This window comes from Pan troglodytes, chromosome 7 (genome assembly GCF_028858775.2).
Source record: "Pan troglodytes isolate AG18354 chromosome 7, NHGRI_mPanTro3-v2.0_pri, whole genome shotgun sequence".
NCBI classification, from domain to species: Eukaryota; Metazoa; Chordata; class Mammalia; order Primates; family Hominidae; genus Pan; species Pan troglodytes.
The window spans coordinates 13,448,133-13,469,593 of record NC_072405.2 but is presented as its reverse complement, the minus strand read 5'-3'; the positions used below and the strand labels follow the sequence as shown (position 1 = coordinate 13,469,593).

Below are 21,461 nucleotides of genomic sequence, written 5' to 3'. Positions count from 1 at the left end.
AACACCTACTCTCCTCTTCCTGACTCTCCCACTTCTTGGATGACTCTTTATTCATGTTTGCTTGTATGTGTGGTTTTTTCATGGGTTGTCATCAGCTCCCTTCTCACTCCCCAAGGTGATTTCATCACTTCCCATAAAGTCATCCATTACTGAGGAGACCTAATTCTCTGTACCTTGTCTAGACCTCCCAGCTGAGGTATGGCTGGCTATATCCAACTACCTAATGGACATCGATTTTGAATGTCTCCAAGAAATTCCAACGAACATGCATCCTTTAGCTGCTCTTCCTCCAACACACCCCAGTTGGATGAATGTCCGTCTTCTTCGGCTGGGGCTACCATAACAAAATACAGATTTGGTGGCCTGAAGGCCGAGATCACGGTGCCCCCATGGTCGGGTTCCGGTGAAGGCTTTCTTCCTGGCTTGAAGGAGGCTACCTTCCTGCTGTCTTCACATGGCAGAGAGAGAGGAAGCCAGTCCTCTGGTCTTTTTATAATGGTCCTAATCCCATCACAAAGCCCCTATCTTCAAGACCTCATCTAAACCTAATTATCTTCCAAAGCTCACCCTATCCGAATGTTATCCCATTGAGGGTTAGAGCTTCAGTAAATAAATGTGGGGGTCAAAGGACACAATTTGGTCCACAGCATTTCCCTGTGAAAGCCATATATCTTCCTCTCATTTTCCTCCCAACCTCATCACACACACAATTCATTGACTTCGTTTTCACGAAATGATCAAATACGGAAATGAATCTGACAGACCCCACATTTTTATCTTTCAGTTATCTGAAATTTCACCATTTGGAAATTAGTTTGGATTAATAATCCCATCAAAATGCAAACACATCAATGAAAACTAGTAAATGATCACTCACTCACCTCTCAGTGTGAATTAGTTAAATCACAACCTTCAGCTACTCAACAGAGATAAGCAAGATTAAGGAAAAGTATTGATACTGAGGGAAAAGAGAAGCAAATGACTAATATGATCACTTTGGAGCCAGATCCAGGGCAAGACAGTATAAGGACACATGTAACTTAAATACTAGGAAAGGGAGAGATGAAGAAGTGGACGATGAAAAGACTGTAGGAGAAACTTGGCTTGTGTCAAATTTTGTCTAGAGCTAAGGCCGAAGAAATAACTCTTATTTTTAACATTTATTTTCCTCCACATCCTACTTTCCTACTTCCAAGATACAGAATTAAGACTAACAATGCTAATATTAATAACACATTTAAACAATTAGTATTTACTCATACAATGCACTATGCAAGAGTCAAGGGTTGAAAAGGCTTCTGAAGGCTGAATAATCCATAATTTTAACATGTAAAAATATACACTTAACATTATCCAATGAGAAATGTCTTCTAAGCTTCAAAAATTTGAATATGAAATTATTTTACAATGTAGTATGCAAAATATTAAGACTGGAAAGAATCTTAAAAGACACCTAGGAAAAATTCCTTTCCAGAGATACCTTTGGTATATATGCAAGTTATACGGGTTCTACACAAGTAAAACTCTGCTAACGAGACTGTACTCATATTCATCTATTAAAATATCAAGTTCACTTTGTTCATTCTGAAAAAAACAAAAACAACACTCTTCAATAGATAATGCGGAATTTTATCCTTTGTAATCATTGTAGAGGTCATTCCAATATCAATTTTAATTCCCACTGAAAGTAATTGCTCTGACTTTTGAATTTCCTGATACTTGTGTGTAAAGTATCTTGACTGTACCTTCCCTACTTAGCTAAGTTCTTTAAAGCAAGGGACAGAGCTTTCTATTAACCTTACCTCTCTCACTGTTTATACATTGGACATAGTAGATATGGAGTAAACATCTGACTGATAAAAAATGAATATGTAAATGAATGAATGAATCAACCAAACGGTTAAGTGGTCAATAGCCTTCTGTTAAGACTGACTAACCCACATCAAGTTGCTAGGATTGCTTAGTTTTGCAGCCCCAGTGAGTTAGGCTGGCAGGCTATGGGAAAGGGGGTTCTTAATACACTTGTGAATTATTTGAAGAGTCAAAAGTGCAACAATTTAACATACTTAATGAATATATGTCTATCTATTTATTTGCAACAATAGTAATTCACAGTTCCTCTTGAATGCTCAGAATTTGCAAAATGTACTATACCATAGGCTGGGCACAGTGGCTCACAACTGTAATCCCAGCACTTTGGGAGGCAGAGGCGGGCAGATTGCATGAGCTCAGAAGTTGGAGACCAGCCTGGGGAACGTAGCCGGGCGTGGTGGCCTGCGTCTGTAGTCCCAGCTACTCAGGATGCTGAGGTGGGAGGATCACTTGAGCCCAGTAAGTTGAGGCTGCATTGAGCTGCGATCATGTCACTGCACTCCAATTTGGGTGACAGAGTGAGACCCTATCTCAAAACAACAACAACAAAAAACCCCAACTCCTGTAAATCCTCCAGCCCAATATTAGATGCTTTGTTAAAAGCCAAAATGGATGACAAAAATGAGTGCTTATCGGTGACATCATCAGCTTGTTAATCAGCATAATGGATGTGAGAAACAGTTTCTTATTGGTTAAATTCATGGATTCAAGAACACTGAATTGGCTTAAATATTGCAGGGGAACCCAATACCCACACATAACAGAGCATAACCATCAAGTATGAGTTGTGGCTGGTATCCCTGGAGGTGGTATCCAAGGCTTAATCCCTAAATGACCCTATAATAAACCACAGGGTCAAAGGATACACGATGGTCTGGTGCTGAGTGCAAGTTTGCAGAAACTTGCCCATAGAATGTTGTCTGCCTCCAGCAAACCTTTCAGATAAGGTATGGACACTGCACTAAAGGACAGAGAACTGGGCCTTCAGCATATTGGTCACTTTTGTGGACCACTTCCTAATTGCTTGCCAATAAATGTTTAATAAATGTCTTTCTGATACTTGCCTTCAACAAGATCTGGTAGATAGATGGTAGAAGAGTAGTTAACCATCATTGACCTCCAACAACTGGTGACTATTATCGATGAACAAGACCCTGGTAGTTGGACATGACCAAATTGCTCAGATAAGCTCACAACACGTATGTACAAGGTGCTGACACGTAAAAATCCATCACACACAGCAAAGAAGAAAATCTGTATCAAACCCATGGACAAGTGGGGTATAGGAAGGACTTTTCTGCTTTTGCTAGTGAACACACGGCACCTATAGGACCACTGTGTCTCCTTCGTGAAAAGCAACTAGGAGCCAAGCTGTGCACTAGTTCAGGATGACCAGTCGGCTTTAACTACTTGGCAATTCAAACTGACTTCCGGTGGTTGAAGAGCTGTGACTGGCAGTGCCAAGGGTCAGGCGGGACACATTTCCACAAATAAGCAACGATTCTCTCTTGTGCTGTCAGAGGTTAAAACAAGAAGATCTCCATTCCCATGCAAACTGGCTGTGGACATACTTCCTGAGCCCAAACTACAGCAGCACTTTTCAGAATGAGTGCAAGAGCAAAGGGAATTTCCTTTTTTTTTTTTTTTTTGAGACGGAGTTTCACTCTCGTTGCCCAGGCTGGAGTGCAGTGGCATGACCTCGGCTCACCGCAACCTCTGTCTCCTGGGTTCAAGTGATTCTCCTGCCTCAGCCTCCCAAGTAGCTGAGATTATAGGCATGTGCCACCACGCCTGGCTAATTTTGTAATTTTAGTAGAAATGGGGTTTCACTATGTTGGTCAGGTTGGTCTTGAACTCCTGACCTCAAGTGATCCACCTACCTCGGCCTCCCAAAGTGCTGAGATTACAGGCATGAGCCATCATGGCTGGCCGGAATTTCCTATTTCAAAACCCATTTAACTGCACAATTGAGGAGCTTCAACCTATTTTTCAATTGCAAGTGATGAATCTGCAGTATAAGGACACGCTAAGAGGCAGGCATTGAGAGAAGAATCTAAGAGAATTCCATCAGTGTCTTCTAAGCAATGAAGATGCTCAATGCAAATTATCTAACTGTGGACTGACATCGAATCAGCAGTATCTGTCTGTGTGAAAAGATATTTTCAAAAGTGAAATACGTAAAATCTATCTTATTACAAATCAGCCTTAATAAACATTTGCAATCAATGTTGGTGATGGGAACACTCAGTCTTAACTCCAATTAAATGAAATGTTATTATTCGCCCCCCACAAATTATTTTATTTTTCTCATTAATGGACCTGTATTACAAAAAAAACTGTATTCCAGTGTCAATAAAAATTTTGTGGAAAATGTCTTTTTCTCATTATGTAATCATCTACCTCGATTTGGTCTCTTTGCCCATGAAGCGTAATAAACTTACTATCTGATCTGTTACAGAAAAATTGTGCTGACCCTACCTATAGACTCTATTAGAAAATGAAGATTTACTGGTACCAATATGTAAATATATGACATACTGCTTTTGTAAAAAGCAATTTTTAAGGCAATATAATTCTATGCATGCAAAAAGTTCTCTTAAAATATCTATTTGCAGTTGTATGCTTGTAGACACACACACACACAAGAAATGTGTGGAAGGAATTATTAAACTGTGGACAGTGACTGCTTCATGCAGACAAACACTCCAACCCACAGTCTGTTCTTCAGTGTCCACGGTTACATTTAAAACCTAAATCAGATTTGGTTGCTCCCCTGTTCAAAAGCCCCAATGGCTTCTCATCACACTTCAAAACAAAACAGCTGCCCGCCTTGTCAGAGACAAGGTCCCAAAGCTCTGGCTCTTACCCCTCTCCAACCTCCTTCCTGCAGCTCAGGAAGTCCTTGCTGTACTGGCCTCCCCGTTGTTCCTGCAAGCATGTTCCTCCATCAGGACATTTGTTCCTGCTGTTACCTCCAGCTGAAACATGGATTTTGACAGAGTCACAGGCTCCCTCTCCCTCCCCAGGCCTGTGATCGGATGTCACCTTCTCAGGGAAGCCTTCGTTGGTCACCTTATCTACCCAATGCACTATTGTTTTCATCATTAACTGCTTGCTAGCTGACATTGTTATACACTTATTTACTATTTGTCTTCCTCTATGAGGGTGCACGCTGCTTCATTCTCTATGTCCCCACAAACCTGAAGAGCACCTGAGACACAACGGGTGCATGTCTTTCATTAGTTAGGAAGTGAATTAGTGAAAAGAGGCAAGTGAGGAGATGGAAATTCTAGTCTTCTTAGCAATCTTAGTTACAATGGGAATGTATCTGTGTACTGTTTATAAAATTAAGAGAATAAAAAAGTAAAAAAGAAAAAAATTAATGATTTTAAAGATTTTAGAAAACAAAATTGTTGGCCGGGCGCGGTAGCTCACGCCTGTAATCCCAACACTTTGGGAGGCCGAGGAGGGTAGATCCTGAGGTCGCGAGTTCAAGACCAGCCTGGCCAAGACGTGAAACCCCCGCTCTACTAAAAATACAACAAAATTAGCTGGGCATGGTGATGGGTGCCTGTAATCCCAGTTACTCGGGAGGCTGAGGCAGAGACTTGCTTGAACTCGGGAGGCGGAGGTTGCAGTGAGCTGAGATTGTGCCACTGCACTCCAACCTGGGCGTCAAGAGCGAGACTATGTCTCAAAAAAAAACCAAAAAACAAAACCAAACAAAACCAAAATTGTTTCTCGCTCAGTTCCCGTTCTATCAGCGTATTGAAGCTCTTTGTAACTTGTTTTTGAAGACTTTTTTACACTGTATCTTAGATACTGACAACAGCAACAAGTAAAAGTGAACTGAAAACAGAAATGGAAAAAAGCCCTTTATTTCGACATTAAAGATTTGGAGGTACAGTTTGCTGTACAGAAGTTTTCACCCCTCCGTAATTTCACCAGATATAGAGTGTGCATCCCTGACATTGAAACTGAAGGCTTTATGGTTTTATCTTCTAAGATAGATTCCCAAAGAGAGTTGGTTTACCTGAGTCCCAGGTGGCTGACAGTGGACAGTTTAAAACATTGATGAATCTTTATTACTATAAAAGGGTTAGATTTAGGCTAGCCAACATGTAGGTCTTTTTATGTCCTAGAACCCAATGACTTCCCATCTGTCTGTAATGGCATGAAGTAAGGCAGATGACTGTAGAAGATCCTCTCGCACTAGCGCACACAGAATGTTTTGTTGCACCCGGGCCCTGCCTGGACACCCCTGCCTGATGGCCTGCACCACTGAGCGAAAAAACCTCTCCGTCTCCACCAGGGTGCCATGAGTCAACTAGTGCTGGCCCCTCACCCCCTTCTACTTACCCCCAACCCCGGAGGCTGTCGACGCAGGGGGCAGTGTTCTAGAACATAACACACCTGCTTCCGAGGACTAGCACACTCCCAACAACACGGGGATTTTAGGCCATGCCACACTGTTTGCTACCAGCTTTTTCCTACTTAATTTACATTTCCATGTCATTATTATTCAAAAGCTTAAAAAATACACAAGGTGAAAACTGGAAAGATGGAGAATGTAAACCTCAGAACAGGATATTCTTAACTACCAAAGAATTTTACACATCTATTGTTTTATATTAACTTTTGAGTCAACATTTTAAAATAAATATTTTGAAAACACATACTAAGGCTAATGGAACATAAAATACAGTTTCTTGTCAAATTTAATATATGTTCAGAAAGCCAAGATATAAATAGCAGGCCAAAAACATATAAAATTATTTTCATTCTTTTTGTGAAACAATTTTGGGGAGCGTATACTCAAGGAAAAGGTATGTAACATGTCTGTGATGATTTCAAACCCTACCATGACTTCTCCACCTTCAAAGAGGCAGTTAAAACATTTGTAGAGCAGAGAAATCATGCAGAGAGAATGCGTTCTTACTCAAATTTTAACCTAATCTTTAGGTGAAGACGGTCAAAGTTCAAGATTTCTTCAATTTTGGTTGCTGGAACCTATTTGTGCTTATAACTGTGAAGTGCAAAATTTTTTATTGTTTTGACTTTTGCTAAAATGATATGGTTTATTATAATTACAATTAAATTATGAATAGGAGTAAACCTTTTCAAGTGATGCTTCAAGCAAAATAAGTACAAGTTAAACAAGGCCTGTTACAAATGAGCAAAAATGTTTAAATGTTTCTTCATAGTTAACACTGACCAAAGTTTCTTCAAAAATCAATATTGACAACAGATTTCTAAAAGTAGTTTTTCACACTTTCTCTTTGATACAATCGATGGCTTAAGCTACCTTAATTTCTTTCTTTAAATAGCCTCACTATTAAGAACCTAGGTTTTAAAAAACTCTCTATCGTATGCATCTTTACACACGCTGCAGCGCAAGACTCCAATGGAATAAGGAAAAAGACTTCACTCCCCTCAGTTATTCATACTATGGACTACTTATCCTTTTGACCTATAAGAAGGAAAAGTCTTGGAGAAATAGATTCCTAACAGACTTAACCAATAAGTCTAGAAGTTCCACAAGACAGCAAGTCATCTGTTCCTAAACAGTTTATCATTGGAATGATCAAATGCACATTCTTTAAGTAAAAAGAGGGGTAAATGGGGAAATAAGTTATGAAAAAGTTGTGATAAATTTAAAATATGGATGCACTGTTACATGTTTATTTAGCGAAGGTGACTTGGAAAAGGAGATTCACATACTTCCACTGTATCCTCCGGGTAAGTTTTCCTTCTCTTCTGTAGACGTCTCCATGTTACAGTCAACTATAAAACATGGCTCATGTTCACTCTGGGCTTCGCCTTCAGAGGAGTTTGATATTTTGGAAGTGGTACCTTTGTTCTGTGTGCTTTTCAGATCAACCGCTTCTTTCATTTCTTCAAGGCTTCCTTCCAAAGGAGTTAAATCATCATCATGTCCTTTTGGAAGAGCAGGGTCCTCAATGGTGTAAGAAAAGCCATTTCCCTCTGGGCATGCGTCTTCTTTCCCAGCCTGTCCACAACACCTTAGGGCTTCTTCAGGGGCAGAAGTCACGCAACTCGAAGTTGCACGGCCTTCACCATTTCCAGTTTTCTGAGGACTGGAGATGGTTTTTGCTGTGAAATTGGTAATGTCAACTGTTCTGGTTTTTTTACCAACGCAGGAAAAATCAGACATTTCAAATATGCTTGTTCTCTCCTTCTTAGAAAGACTTCTGCAGCTGAACTGAGCAGGGCTTGATGGCAGCTGAGATTCAGGAGGAAGATTCTCTGAATTCCTTTCCTTAAGATTATCAGGTGAAAAATAGTCATCATATGAAGACTCCCCACAGCTAAGAGCCTCGAGGGCAGGTCCCGCCACGTGCTGCAGCCTGCCTTCCGACCTGCACAGCTGCAGCCTCGGCATGATAGATCTCCTGATGCTCCTCTTTCTCTTGCATTTTTCCTTCGGAGGTGAATGGGAGCCATGTGATACTCTTTTTCTCTTTACTGAGGAACTCCTGGGTCTTGAATGTATCAAAAGGTGGCCTTTTGTTGAAGATAACGTAGGAGACAAACGATACTTCTCTTCAAACGTCTCCTGAGACACACCTGCAGCCTGCTTTTGGTCAGGGGTGACTATTTTACCTGCAATATTTCTTTGCAAGTTTATTTCTTCCTTTGAAAGATTACTCAGAAATTTCTGAGGACTTGATTTATCGAGGTGAGTGAAAGATGGTGATGAATGAATATTATTTGCTTTCAATACAAGTGAAGAAATACACACATCACTTTTAATGTCATTAATGGATCCTTCCAACTTCCTTTCCTGATTTCCACATCCTGAGTTTCCACAAAGATCATCAAAAGATGAGTGTAAGCCACCGGCAAAGCATTCATCTGGAAAACATTAACGGAGAGCTAATTTTTAAAAGTGGTTTAAATTATTCTATATTCAACTTTCAGTTGACCAATAAAACAACTTTTAAAGTACAGCTATTAGTTAAGAAGACTATATTAACCACATTTGAGTTCTTCTCATTTCCACTTAAGGGTACATTTTAGGCCAGTATTTTTAACTAGAGAACCTGGGCTTTGATGGGTGTATGGGATAGCAGTGGGGATAGAGAAGAGGTATAACAAACTTCTAAAAATTTTAGGCAAATTTCCATATGCATGTGCACATTTTCCAAAAGAGCATCCATAGTTTGTCACTAAATTTTCCAGGAGATCAATAATTCTAAAACCTAAGAACTACTGTTGTAAAATCTAGGGAAAGTTCTAGACTTGCATGAAACATTCCCTCAATGAACACAGCTCACCCTTACCTTCCCTGTCTTTCAGTAAAGTCCTCATATTACACTGATATTCAAAAGTGAGCCATTTGGTAGGCTTTAATGTTTCAACTCTTATATGGATTACTCATTTCCTGAGAGTAATGCTAAGCTGCTGCTACCTCCTAAATATTCTATACTCCTCTGTACCCTCTGGGCCTTCCCCTTTCCTCCACACTTTATTCTGGGTAAATACAATTCATCCTTCCAAACCCACCTGGGTTGTCAACATCCCTGGGACCCTCCCACTGCCCTTGCCAGCTCTCCCTGGCCTTGCCCCCTCTGCTACACACCATCATGCATCATACTGCCCCATGGTCATGTGGGCATCTGCCCGTCACTGTGCTATAAGCTACTGGAATGAATATGAAGAAGTCTCTAGTCCTGTGCTGGCTCCCTCAATAGGGGCTCAGCACTTGCTGGTGGAGGGCCTGTGTTTTGTACAAATCGCTCAATCTGGAGGTCACGTAAGTGACCGTTAGAACTCTCTATCTGAAATCACTGAAGTTCTACTTTAAAAAGGAAGAACACAGGCAACCACCAAAGCTTCCCTTCCAACTGTGCCCCAGGAGGTGAGGGAAGCCCAGTGGGCAGGAGGCACCATGTGTGTCTTCAAGGCAGTAGTTGGAAATAAGGTCACTTTTAATTTTAGATGCTGAATATATCTTATTCAGCATCTAAAATTGTTTTATGTTTTATCACACTTTTCAAAAACCCGATAAGCAATGTGACATGTCACTAAGAGTGTAATCTGTGATGTCAGACTGCCTAAGTGAGAAGCTTGGGTTTGCCATTCACAAACCACATGACCTTGGACAAGCTGTTTGACCTCCGTGTCCTGGTTTTTCACTGGCAAAATGGGATGGTGATGGAACCTACCTCTTAAGGCTAATGGGAGAATAAATGAGATAACAGTGAATAAGACACTTAGAGGAGTGCCTACAACAACAATAATGAAATCAATGTTAGCTATTATTATCACTTGTTTCCAACTTCTAGGAAATAAATGTAACAAGTGTAAAATAAAAAGATGGAGACTGTTTAAGAGAAATGGGTAAATAATTCCAGCACACAGAGGTGAGAGTACAAGGATTAACCCTGTGCTGAAAGGAGGCTTTGGTTGAAACTTCTAATATCTTGATGCCATCTTGCGCTTTGTCATTGCTGTGGCTTTCATGATAAATGTTCCATAACATCTCAAGCACTTTTGAACATAGTACTTTCAGGGATCACTGCTACTTACTTGAGCCCCACTGGGGACTAGGTGAAGAAACTGTAAGAAATTTGGTACAAAGAAGATAGGACCATGAAAAATTACCATCCTAAGTGGAACTAGGGCTCCCACATTACAAACATGTATGTGCGTAACATGGAACTAACTGCATTAATTCCTACCAGTGTTCTTTCTGCTTCTAATTAGAAGTCCGCTATTTATCTCCTCAACTGACGATCTTTACATACTTCACTGACCCCGTTCAATAACAGGTTCCTTGTGTTAATTATACACTGTGTGAAACAACATTTCCTTAGCTCTGACCTCAGTTCTATGTAGTTTAAACTGCATACAGATTAGTTCATATACGTTCACAATAATTTTTTCAATAGAGCAATGGATTCTGTAGCAAGAAAGCAAATGCCTAGGAAAAAAAACCTATAGGAACCAAAAAGGAAGTTTAACTCATGCCTTAATTTTATTATAATACCTAATTTCAGGGGGAAATTTAGAAGTTCTAGTTTTAACTAATTATTTTACTCATCAGAAGTTGCTACATGAAATTCTAAATCAGAAAATCATATTATTCTCAAAACTTAAATATATCACAGAAAGGAAAATAAAAATTTTACCTGAACACAAAGTATCACGTGAAATGTTCAAAGGTGCTTCACACAGAGAGTTACTTGGATTATCATGAGACTGCTGAATCATTTGGGAAGCTAAAAACAGGACCAAGACACTGCATTAGATAAAGTTTCAGTATTTCTTAGCAGACGAAGCCAGCAGGAAGTCCTCCTATTAATCATAGGTGATTCTATTAAATCCTATCATCACAAAGTTAGAAGGGATCTTAAAGTCAACTTGCCTGAATCTCATCAGAAGCTCAACAGAATTAAGTGAACATTTCCAGTCTGTTCTAGTCTTCTTATTTGATAATCATGGATTTTTGTTCAAGGATGCTCATCATAGTTACCTCTAAAACTGGAGCACTGCTTCCCAACCAGAGGTGACGTTGGGGTCCCAGCAGATATTTGGTAATGTCTGGACACATTTTTGGATATCGCCAGTGAGGGAGAGCAGTGGATACACTGCTAGTGTTAGTGGGGACAGGCAGGGATGCTGCTGAGCTTCCTACCACACACGGGGCAGTGCCCCCAACAAAGAATTACCCAGACCCAAATGTCAGCTGTGCTGGGTTGAGAAATCCTAGAGGTTTCATAGAAAACACTTAGGATGTCAATGACTTAACAAATAAGATCGTAAGTATTATCTTCAAAGGCGGTTCATACAATAGTCAAGAAACAAAAGAAATGTTTGGATCTCATATCCAAAGATATTTTTTAGAGACTCAAAAGGATACTTTTCTGAGAAAACTTCAGCAAAAAAAGAGAATAAACCAAGATAAGGAAGGGAAGCACACATAAAATTTTCAGTTAAGTTTTAAACTGTACTGGACGCAGTAAAGTAGCAGAATTAACACTGCAAAGTAATAGAAAAAGTAAAGTTTAAGGCAAATTAGTTTATACACATAATTGCACACTGAAACAATTTGGATGTCCACCTGGGACACAGCTAGTTATCTACCTCAATGTCCATTCTCACTTCTTCTTAACAACAGAACTTTGATTTTATCAGGACAGCGATGCACCCCAGTCAAGACTACATTTCAGTCTTGCTTGCAAAAGGGGTGGCCATATGACCACATTCCAGCCAATGGAATTAGACAGGAATATTGGATAGACGTCTGGTAAGGCTGTCAAAAGGAGATGCCTCAGCTGGGAGGCACACACATTTTGCAAGAAAAGCCAGGCAGGTACAACAGAAAGATGGGAACCTAGTTTCTTAAAGACACCATGGAATGGCATCCCAGCCCTGGCTGCCTACTTCTGAACTAGGCAAGACAGAGAAAGGCAATTCTATCGATTGTAAGACATTGGTTTTTGTCTTTGTTATATGCAGCCGAAACTAACCTTAACTGATACAGATGGACAAAGGACATAAAATTAAGCGAGGTAATAGTTGATCACATTAAAAGCTGCATTCGGTAAGTCAGTCAGTAATATGAAAAGGCACTTAAACCTGCTTCTAATCAAAAGTAACTTAAAGAACAGATCCAGTTTTTTAAGCTTCCGACTGAAAAAGGCTACAGGCTAATGCCATTCAGTTTTCCAAGTATGGAGAAAGGGGCATTCTTATAAACAACTGGTGACAATAAGATGACTCAAATTTCTTGAAGGATAATTTGACTATATCTATCAATAAGCCAGGGATCGTGGCACACACCTGTATTCCTAGCTACTTGAGAGGGTGAGGCAGAAGTACTTGAGCCCAGGAGTGCATGTCCTGCCTGGGCAACACAGGGAGACTCTATATCTTTAAAAAATCAAATTCTGCATGTATGAATTAGTATTATTGAAATACACGAAGTACTCAGAAATACAAGGATTCACGTAGGCACATGCAGGGGTTATAACAGTAAAAAGTCGGGGTGGGAAGCTGGAAAGACTTATGTCTAGAGAAAGGAAAATGGCTTAACAAAAAAACAAGAACAACCAAACCATATGGTTAAAAAAAGAATAAAAACTGCAACACAATTGCTAATAACTGGGAAAAAAAACCCACCAAAAGATTTTCAATATCAAAACTGTAGACTACTTTGAGCATCTTAAAACAAAAATAGGTCTACAACAACTAAGCTGCAAACAAACCCTCCAGGATACTCTTAAGTAAATAAAGCGGATAATAATACATATGTCATTATCTAATTTAGGTAAAACAGAAATTACACCTCCACACAGAAACCAAACCCGTATCTTTTTCATGTATACACAGATATCTGATACACTGAAACAGATCTGGAAAAACACTTAAACTTAAAATACTGGTTACCCCCAGGTAGAAGAGTACAATTAGATGGGTATCAAGATGAACTTTTACTATTAGCTACTTTGATAAATGTTTTATTAAAATGTGAATTACACTTCAGTAATTAAAAATTTTAAAGATAAAAGAAATAATGAAAAACAAACTGATTCCTTAGATACATTAATCTAAAGCAAATTCCTTCAAAAGACATGATTCACGGCCAGGAGCGGTGGCTCACGCCTGTAATCCCAGCCGTTTGGGAGGCCGAGGCGGGTGTATCACCTGAGGTTAAGAGTTTAAGACCAGCCTGGCCAACATGGCGAAACCCTGTCTCTACTAAAAATACAAAAAAAACAAAAAAAAATTAGCCAGGAGTGGTGACAGGCGCCTGTAATCCCAGCTACTCGGGAGGCTGAGGCAGTAGAATCACTTGAACTCGGGAGGTTGCAGTGAGCCCAGATCGCGCCACTGCACTCCAGCCTGGGTGACAAATGCAAAACTCCATCTCAGAAAAAAAAAAAAAGACATGATTCATTTTTTTTTAAAAAAAAAAGAAAGAAAAAATTCCAAAGATAATAGAAATTACAAAGGAGCTACAACAAATAGGATTTTAAACTTGAAGAATACTATACACCCAACATATGCTTCAAAAATCTTAATGATGCATAAGATTTTCTGGAAAACAAAGCCAGCCATGAAATAAGTCAAAATGTGTTACTACCAGGAAACATTAAAATATCTAGGCAAAGAAAAAAGAAGCTTTCCACCATAATTTAATCGGCTATTTGCATAATTTTCATTTTACAAACTAATTACTTACAGGTGGGGGAAAGATTTTCCCTTTTCTCCTTCATCTCTTGTAATCTCTTCTCCATTGCGCTGTGGTGACTACTATTAATTTCAATTGTGGGAGTATATATTAATGAACCATTAGATTCAAATAAGAGAATAGGTACATCATCATCTGAAAATAAACAAAAAATCCACTTTAAGACCAAAAAGCGCCTTCATACTTCAGGAATGTGATTCCTTTTAAAGAACAACCCCCCACACCCCGTTTTCCTTCTTCCCTTTCAACATCATTACCTACTCCTGCTAATATTCTACCTCCACCACCTCCACAGGCAGTGATGTTGCTGCTACAGCTGCTGGCTCACATCTGCTGAGCAACTGCCCTCACCAAGCACTGTGCTAAGAACAATATATGCTTTAGTGCATCCAACCTCAAATCCAAACCCAAATCAGTATCCCCACTTGAAGACAAAGACTGAGACACAGAAGTTAAAAGTTGTAAAGCTGGAATGCAATTTAGTTTCTGTTTCTTGTCTCAGGTTTCAGAAACTGCCCCCATTAACCATCACTCCTACCCTCAAACACACTCACAGACCCAGACATGAACTTGACTGCATGAAGTGGGATCAGCACGGTCCCGGAACCATGAAGTTATGAGCTCGTTTTGTGTGGGTGCGGAGTTGTGTTTTTTTCTGGAATGCTACCTTGCATATGCTCAAAGAGCCCTTCAGAACTTTGATACTCACCCCCAACAAAAAAATACCAAGAATCATTTAATATATTCTCCTTTGGGACTCTTAAGCCTGAATAACCCTTACTGTAGTTCTGACAATATACAAATGTACATTAGTTGAATCATTAATACTTTATACATATAGTTTTTAATTACGATACATATTTGGTCTAAGAAGAAAATTTTGTATCTATCATTACCATGTTGCCAAAGTATTTTCAAATACACTGTCACTGACATAGGAAAGAAGGCCAAAGTGACAAAAGTATAAAGAATTATAGGAGAGTGTGCAATATTGCTATGAGGCTAGAAAGAGAGGCCAGATCATAAAGGACCTAGTAAATTGGAGGCTATGTTAAATACAGGATTTTATCCTGAATATTTTTCCTTGGGATGACACCAAGAAATTTTAAACCAGGGAGGGGATGTCCTTCTGATTTAAAGTTTTCACCATTGTGACTGCAGCACAGAGACGAACTGTAAGGAGACAGTGGAGGGCAGCGTAAGGAGTGGCTGCAGTGGTGCAGGAGGGATGATCCAGGCATCAGGGGAGAGAGGAGGGAAGGAGAAAACAGAAGAAGTCAAACAACGACTTCAGAAGCAGAGCCATGGTCTTGATGGGGGTTAGTGTCAGGAAGAAGGAGATGTCAAGGACGATTGCACGTTTCTGGCTTGAGCTTTGACGAAGACCAGACAGCTGGTGTGAAGGAAGGATGGACACGCACCAGGTGAGGCAGCGGGAGGGCTGAGCATGAAACAAATGATGCAAGCCATGTTTCTGGAAAATTATGTGGCAGCACTATGTGGGCTAACTCTTCTACCCAGTTCTGTCGCATTATCATCACAGATTTAAAATAAATCTTGGCCAGGCGCGGTGGCTCACGCCTGTAATCCCAGCACTTTGGGAGGCTGAAGCGGGCAGATCACGAGGTCAAGAGTTTGAGATCATCCTGGCCAACATGGTGAAACCCTGTTTCTACTAAAAATACAAAAATCAGCTGGGCGTGGTGGTACGCCCCTATAATCCCAGCTTCTCGGGAGGCTGAGGCAGGAGAATTGCTTGAACCCGGGAGGTGGAGGTTGTAGTGAGCCAAGATCGCACCACTGCACTCCAGCCTGGTGACGGAGCAAGACTCCATCTCAAAAAAATAAATAAAATAAATCTCGACAATTCTATTTGAATAATTTCAAAACACAGAATAGAGAATCTGTGACATAGTAACATAGATTAAAACAAAGAAAACAAAAACTAGAGGAATTAATGCTTCCTAGGAATTTCTAGTGACCATAATTGCTTATCTGTAGCAATGCTGTGTCAGAATTAGTAGGAAATACTGAATTTAGAGGACAGTGAAAAAGGCAAAAGAGAAATACCAAAAACATACAAAGTATTTTAATGTTTCATAATATTCTTTTTTTTTTTTGAGTTGGAGTCTCACTCTGTTGCCCAGGCTGGAGTTCAGTGGTGCAGTCTCGGCTCACTGCAAGCTCTGCTTCCCAGGTTCACCCCATTCTCCTGCCTCAGCCTCCCAAGTAGCTGGGACTACAGGCGCCTGCCACCACTCCCAGCTAATTTTTTTGTATTTTTAGCAGAGACAGGGTTTCAGCATGTTAGCCAGGATGGTCTCGATCTCCTGACCTCGTGATCCGCCCGCCTCTGCCTCCCAAAGTGTCGGGATTACAGGCGTGAGCCACTGTGCCCAGCCCATAATATTCTTATATATAAAAATATTATTTAACTATATATATATATATATATATATATAAGAATACATATTTTTTTCTAAGACATCTTGTTATAGAACATAATATTCTAAAGTATTTTCCCAAATCACTAAACTAATGTATCATCTAAGATTTGCCTATTCAGGGTAACAAAACAAAAATGCCAATTAGGTAAAAATACAAAGTTATATATAAAGAAGAAATAAATAGGTATTTATTTCAATAACGCTTATTAGCCAAAGTTTGCTTTTCTTCTGAAATCATTCCCGAAAATAAAAAGTTCGACCACCTTGATGAATGGTTAAGACTGTGGTCGATTAGCTCAAGCTGCGTGGCTCTATTATGGCTCCCAGTCAAGTCTCCCGCAGGCTCCTGACATTTTGTTTTCTCCTTCATAGAGTAAAGCTATCATAGTCTTCATCAGCTCTCTCATGCTGAATCCCACTAGTCATCATGCAAATTAAACAAGATGTATGGACACAAATGCAAAGAACTGTATTATATTTCTTAGCTTACCTAGATTTGTTTTTTGCCTTTGTAGCTCTTTAGCCATTTTCTCAAATTTCTTCTGAAATCTCTTATCATTTTCTGGTGTTTTAAAATTAAAATCTTTGGGCTGCATACATTTACGCTGTGCAAAAAGAACACAAAAATTAATGCTGTACTGCAACTGCTTAAGGCAGGAGAAAAACCCCTTTCGCATACATTTCTGATACCTTTTATAACATCAGTAATAAAAAATTCTAAAAGAGGTGTTTCTTGCACTGTATGTGAATTGGCAATATTTTTTTTTTGTGCAGTTATAAAGAAAATGGACAGAATTTAAAAGACTGTATAAAAGGCTCTGTATTATGTTTTGTGAGACATTTTCATGATCCTAGCATTCTTAGTTTCCATGAAAGTTTTTAGCCAGTCTCTTTCGATTTTTTGCTGTTCTTACCACCAAACCAGCCCAATCTAGTTCAACTTTGTGTATCAAAATGGTGAACTGTTTAATTGCCACGGCCCCTGAAGTTGCAAGTTATGTCACTTGAGCATGCCCAGGGGAACCAAGCATGTAACCACGGGCAGAACCTAAGCACTTAGACCAAGGAACGGGGGCCAAATTAAGGAGTAAACACCTGATGGCATAATCCATGATCCAATCAGATTGAGCCCTGGCATCACCTTGTGACACAACCCAGTCAGATGACACCTCCCAGCATCACCTCATTGCAAGATCCAATCAGATCACACTTTGTTTTCTCTGCCTATGAAACTGCCTGAGCCCCCACCTCAGGGAGGCAGATTTGAGAGTTTCCTCCTGTCTCCTTGCCAGGCAACTTGCAATAAAGCCTTTCTTTTCTCAAAACAAGTGGCATGATCTTGGACTCTATGTGGGTTGGCAGCAAGCCCATTGCCTGCTTGGTAGCACTATTCTCACATCATCCTCCCTGCAAGACCATGACACAGTAATAAAACAATTTCTATTTTATAATTACCAAAGAAAAGAACCATTATTATTCTTGCCCTACCGTCATTAAATCACAGTAACTCCAATCAGCCAGTAAAACCCAAAAACTGTAACTACACTCACAAACACATGAAACCCCAGGCTGATATCCACAGGAAGGTCTTGGGTTAACTCTACTCTTAACCATCCTCAGACAGGGGAAATGTTTCCTTTGAAACACACCTCACTTTCCCAGCCTTACCCACCCCACTTTCTGTTCTTGGAACTGCCCATTGACTTCCCGTCTTTAGCCCAGCCATCAGCACAAATACGCATACTGAACTTCACATCGATTCTACCTATAACACTTTTATGCCTGACTTCTTTCTTATAGGACCCCAGGGAAATTTAAGTCATCTGTCTAGGTTCCTTGGTTTTCAGCGCGAAGCTACCAGCCCAAATTTGCTTACATGGGTAGCTAGCTACCCACGTAAACGCTAACTTCTTTTGCTCCAGTCTCATAGAAAGAACTTCTTTTAGCTATTCAAGGCTAATGCCTATACTGGGGATCTTGCTCTGTTAGTTATTCACTCATTTATTGACAAAAAACATGACTTTATGTCAGGCGCTGGTCTTGCAACCTAGAAAGATCCTTGTCATCATGGAGCTTGTATGCTGGTAAGGAATGACAGCAAATAAACATAATAAATAAGTAAATTGTATGTGTCTTGGGAGGTTCATTTCAACAGGCTTGGAACCGGCCTGCACTGCTTTCACTAAAGTACCTGCATGACACAAAATGTACTAATTAGACAGTGGTGCTTTATAGCCACAGGTCCGGGAAGTTTGGGGACAGATTGTGCTGGCCTGTCAACATTGTTTATGAGTAGTGAGATGAAGGATTTGCCTGGAGGCTCTGCCAGTGGGGCTGGTTTATATAGACTCAGGGCCAGCAGTATACAAGAAGACACTCCATCTTGCACTCCCTGGTTCTCAGGTATGGTGCAGGTTGGACACATTGTTATTTTGGGGTCCTGTGAATCTTCTCTAGCAACTGTATTCCATCAAACTGCCCACATTACTACAATGTGTTAGGAGGTGCCAGTCAGCACTGCAGATGAAAAGAGACTTGCATAGTTGGCACAAGTGGGAAGGAACTGCTGGTATAAACGGGTGGCAGGATAGGTCTCACAGAGAAAGTAACATCTGCACAAAGCCATAGGGAGGCTGGAAAACGGGTCATGTGTAAGGATTTTGGGGTAAGAATGTTCCAGACAGAGGGAACAGATAACGCAATGGCTCTGAAACAGAAATACGATTGGCATGCTTGAGGAACAGCAAGCTGGGCAGGCAGGCAGCAGACAGGGTGAGGGGGGAGACAGATGCACAGAACCATCTCAAGGACCCAAAAGAATAAGGCCTTGAGTCGGGATTAATTTGCAATTACATTTGGAAAAGAGAAGGAAAGGGAAGGTTTTTAGACATGAAAATTAAAGTGGTAAAGTGTACAAGCAGTCATTAATGCTTCAGATTAGGAAAAATTAAAAAGATTAGTAACATCCAATATTGGTCAGAGTAGCACGAAATAGGTTTTTTTTTTTTTTTTTTTTTTTTTTTTTTGAGACAGAGCCTTGCTGTTGCCCAGGCTGGAGTGCAGTGGCATGATCTGGGCTCACTGCAACCTCCACCTCCTGGGTTCAAGCAATTCTCCTGCCTCAGCCTCCTGAGTAGCTGGGATTACAGGTGTGCACCACCAGGTTGGGCTAATTTTTGTATTTTTAGTAGAGATGGGGTTTCGCCATGTTGGCCAGGCTGCTCTCAAACTCCTGGCCTCAACTGATTTGCCCGCCTTGGCCTCCTGAAGTGCTGGGATTACAGGTGTGAGCCACTGTATCTGGCCAAGAAATAGGTCATCTTGCATATGATTGGTGGAACTGGTAAAATCAAAATGTGTATGTATTCTTACCCAGTAATTTTATCTCTAGGTATCTGACTTGGAGAAATAAACTCAAATATGTGGCTTAAGTAATATACTTAGCAAAAACTGACAGTGACTAAAAGTATATGAATACCGGAAAAACAGTCACAATGTATAATGCAATACAGAAAACTGAGTAGAGTCAAAGTTACGGACATGAAATGGTCAAAACCATATTGTTAATTGGGGAAGAGAAGGCAACTCACCAAATGATACACATAAGATAGCAGAGCCCCTTCACGTCAAGCATGCATGTGTGAGTGTGTACATGTGTGTAATGTACTGAAGAAATGCCACCTAGGATACTCATCAAATTGAAAGCTGCTTACATTGAGGGAGAGCAATCAAAGAGATGTCTGTGTTTACTAAATGTTTTACAAAGAAAATATGTATGTACTACTGATGTGTTTTTACAATAAACACTTGATTTTAGCATGTCACAGGGAGTCCAGAGACTGCTGAACACTTGTTCACCTATAATCAGGTAAGACTGAAGAAGTTCATCCATCACTGCATGGGCAAACTATGGCTTGTCTGAGATGAAATGTAACGAAGAAATATCATTTACTATTTTCAGGAAATGTGAAGTTCACAGTTATTTCTCCTCTAGTCTACAGGAAATGTAGTTCAGTTTGGAGAAAGTCATCAAATCCTCCCTCTAACAGAGAATCTCATGTGAAAACAAACTGGCTGTGATGTTTCAGAGTAAAGTACCCTCAGATAAAGAAATCACAATTAGAACTTTTACATAAATAGAAAGCCGAAAAGGTTGTGGTTAAAATGTGAATTCGATCTCAAATGAAAGCAATGTCTTTAACTCTACAGTTTGCCCTCTGTATCTGCAAGTTCCAGATCTGTGGATTCAACCAGTCGCGATTGGAAATATTCAAAAGAAAAAAAATTTAACACAAATTAAAAAAAAATACAGTGTAACAACAATTTACAAAGCATTCACATTGTATTAGGTATTTTAAATAATCCAGAGATTACTTAAAGTACATGGGAGGAGCCAGGTGCAGTGGCTCACGCCTGTAATCCCAATTGGGAGGTTGAGGCAGGAGAATCACTTGGGGCCAGGAGTTTGAGACTAGCTTGGGCAACATAGAAAGACCCTGTCTCTACAAACAATTCTTTCTTAGGTATACGGGAGGATTTGTGTAGGTTACATGCAAATACTATCGCATTTTATATAACGGACTTGAGCATCAGTGGATTTTGTTATCTGTGGGGGTCCCGGAACTGATCCTCTGTGGATAATGAAGGACAACTGTATTTGTACAGCAGATTTTCCTAATAAATGACTTTGCACACTTGGATGTAGGTCCATCGGACTTTTGAGATTTATCTGGCTAAACAGAATGCAGGTATTTTGGCTACAGATATAACAAACTTCATTCTGAGGTAATTACCAAAGCACCTAAATGTTTGCTTGTCTCTTGGCACCTTTTAGTCTTCCCATGGCCAACCACAGGCTTTTCCATTTCATACAAATGTTATCGAAGAAGTCATAGGATAAAATAATCTCTGTAATTCACTTT

General features: G+C 40.0%; 1 protein-coding gene across 18 annotated transcripts in view; it reads right to left on the bottom strand.

Moving 5' to 3' along the window:
* The window catches only part of MCPH1 (microcephalin 1), a 253,530-nt gene that overhangs the window by 206,352 nt on the left and 25,717 nt on the right, over positions 1 to 21,461 (bottom strand). For 17 of the 18 annotated variants that reach the window (XR_010159115.1, XR_010159116.1, XM_009454770.5 and 14 more), the window contains 4 exon segments: positions 17,030 to 17,144; positions 14,084 to 14,227; positions 11,028 to 11,117; positions 7,594 to 8,748 (listed from right to left, as the gene is read on the bottom strand). Coding sequence is in view for 16 of the 18 variants with exons in the window: in XM_009454770.5 (XP_009453045.3) it covers positions 7,594 to 8,748; positions 11,028 to 11,117; positions 14,084 to 14,227; positions 17,030 to 17,144 (1,504 nt within the window). In the remaining 2 variants the exon portion in view is untranslated. 18 annotated transcript variants of the gene reach the window in all.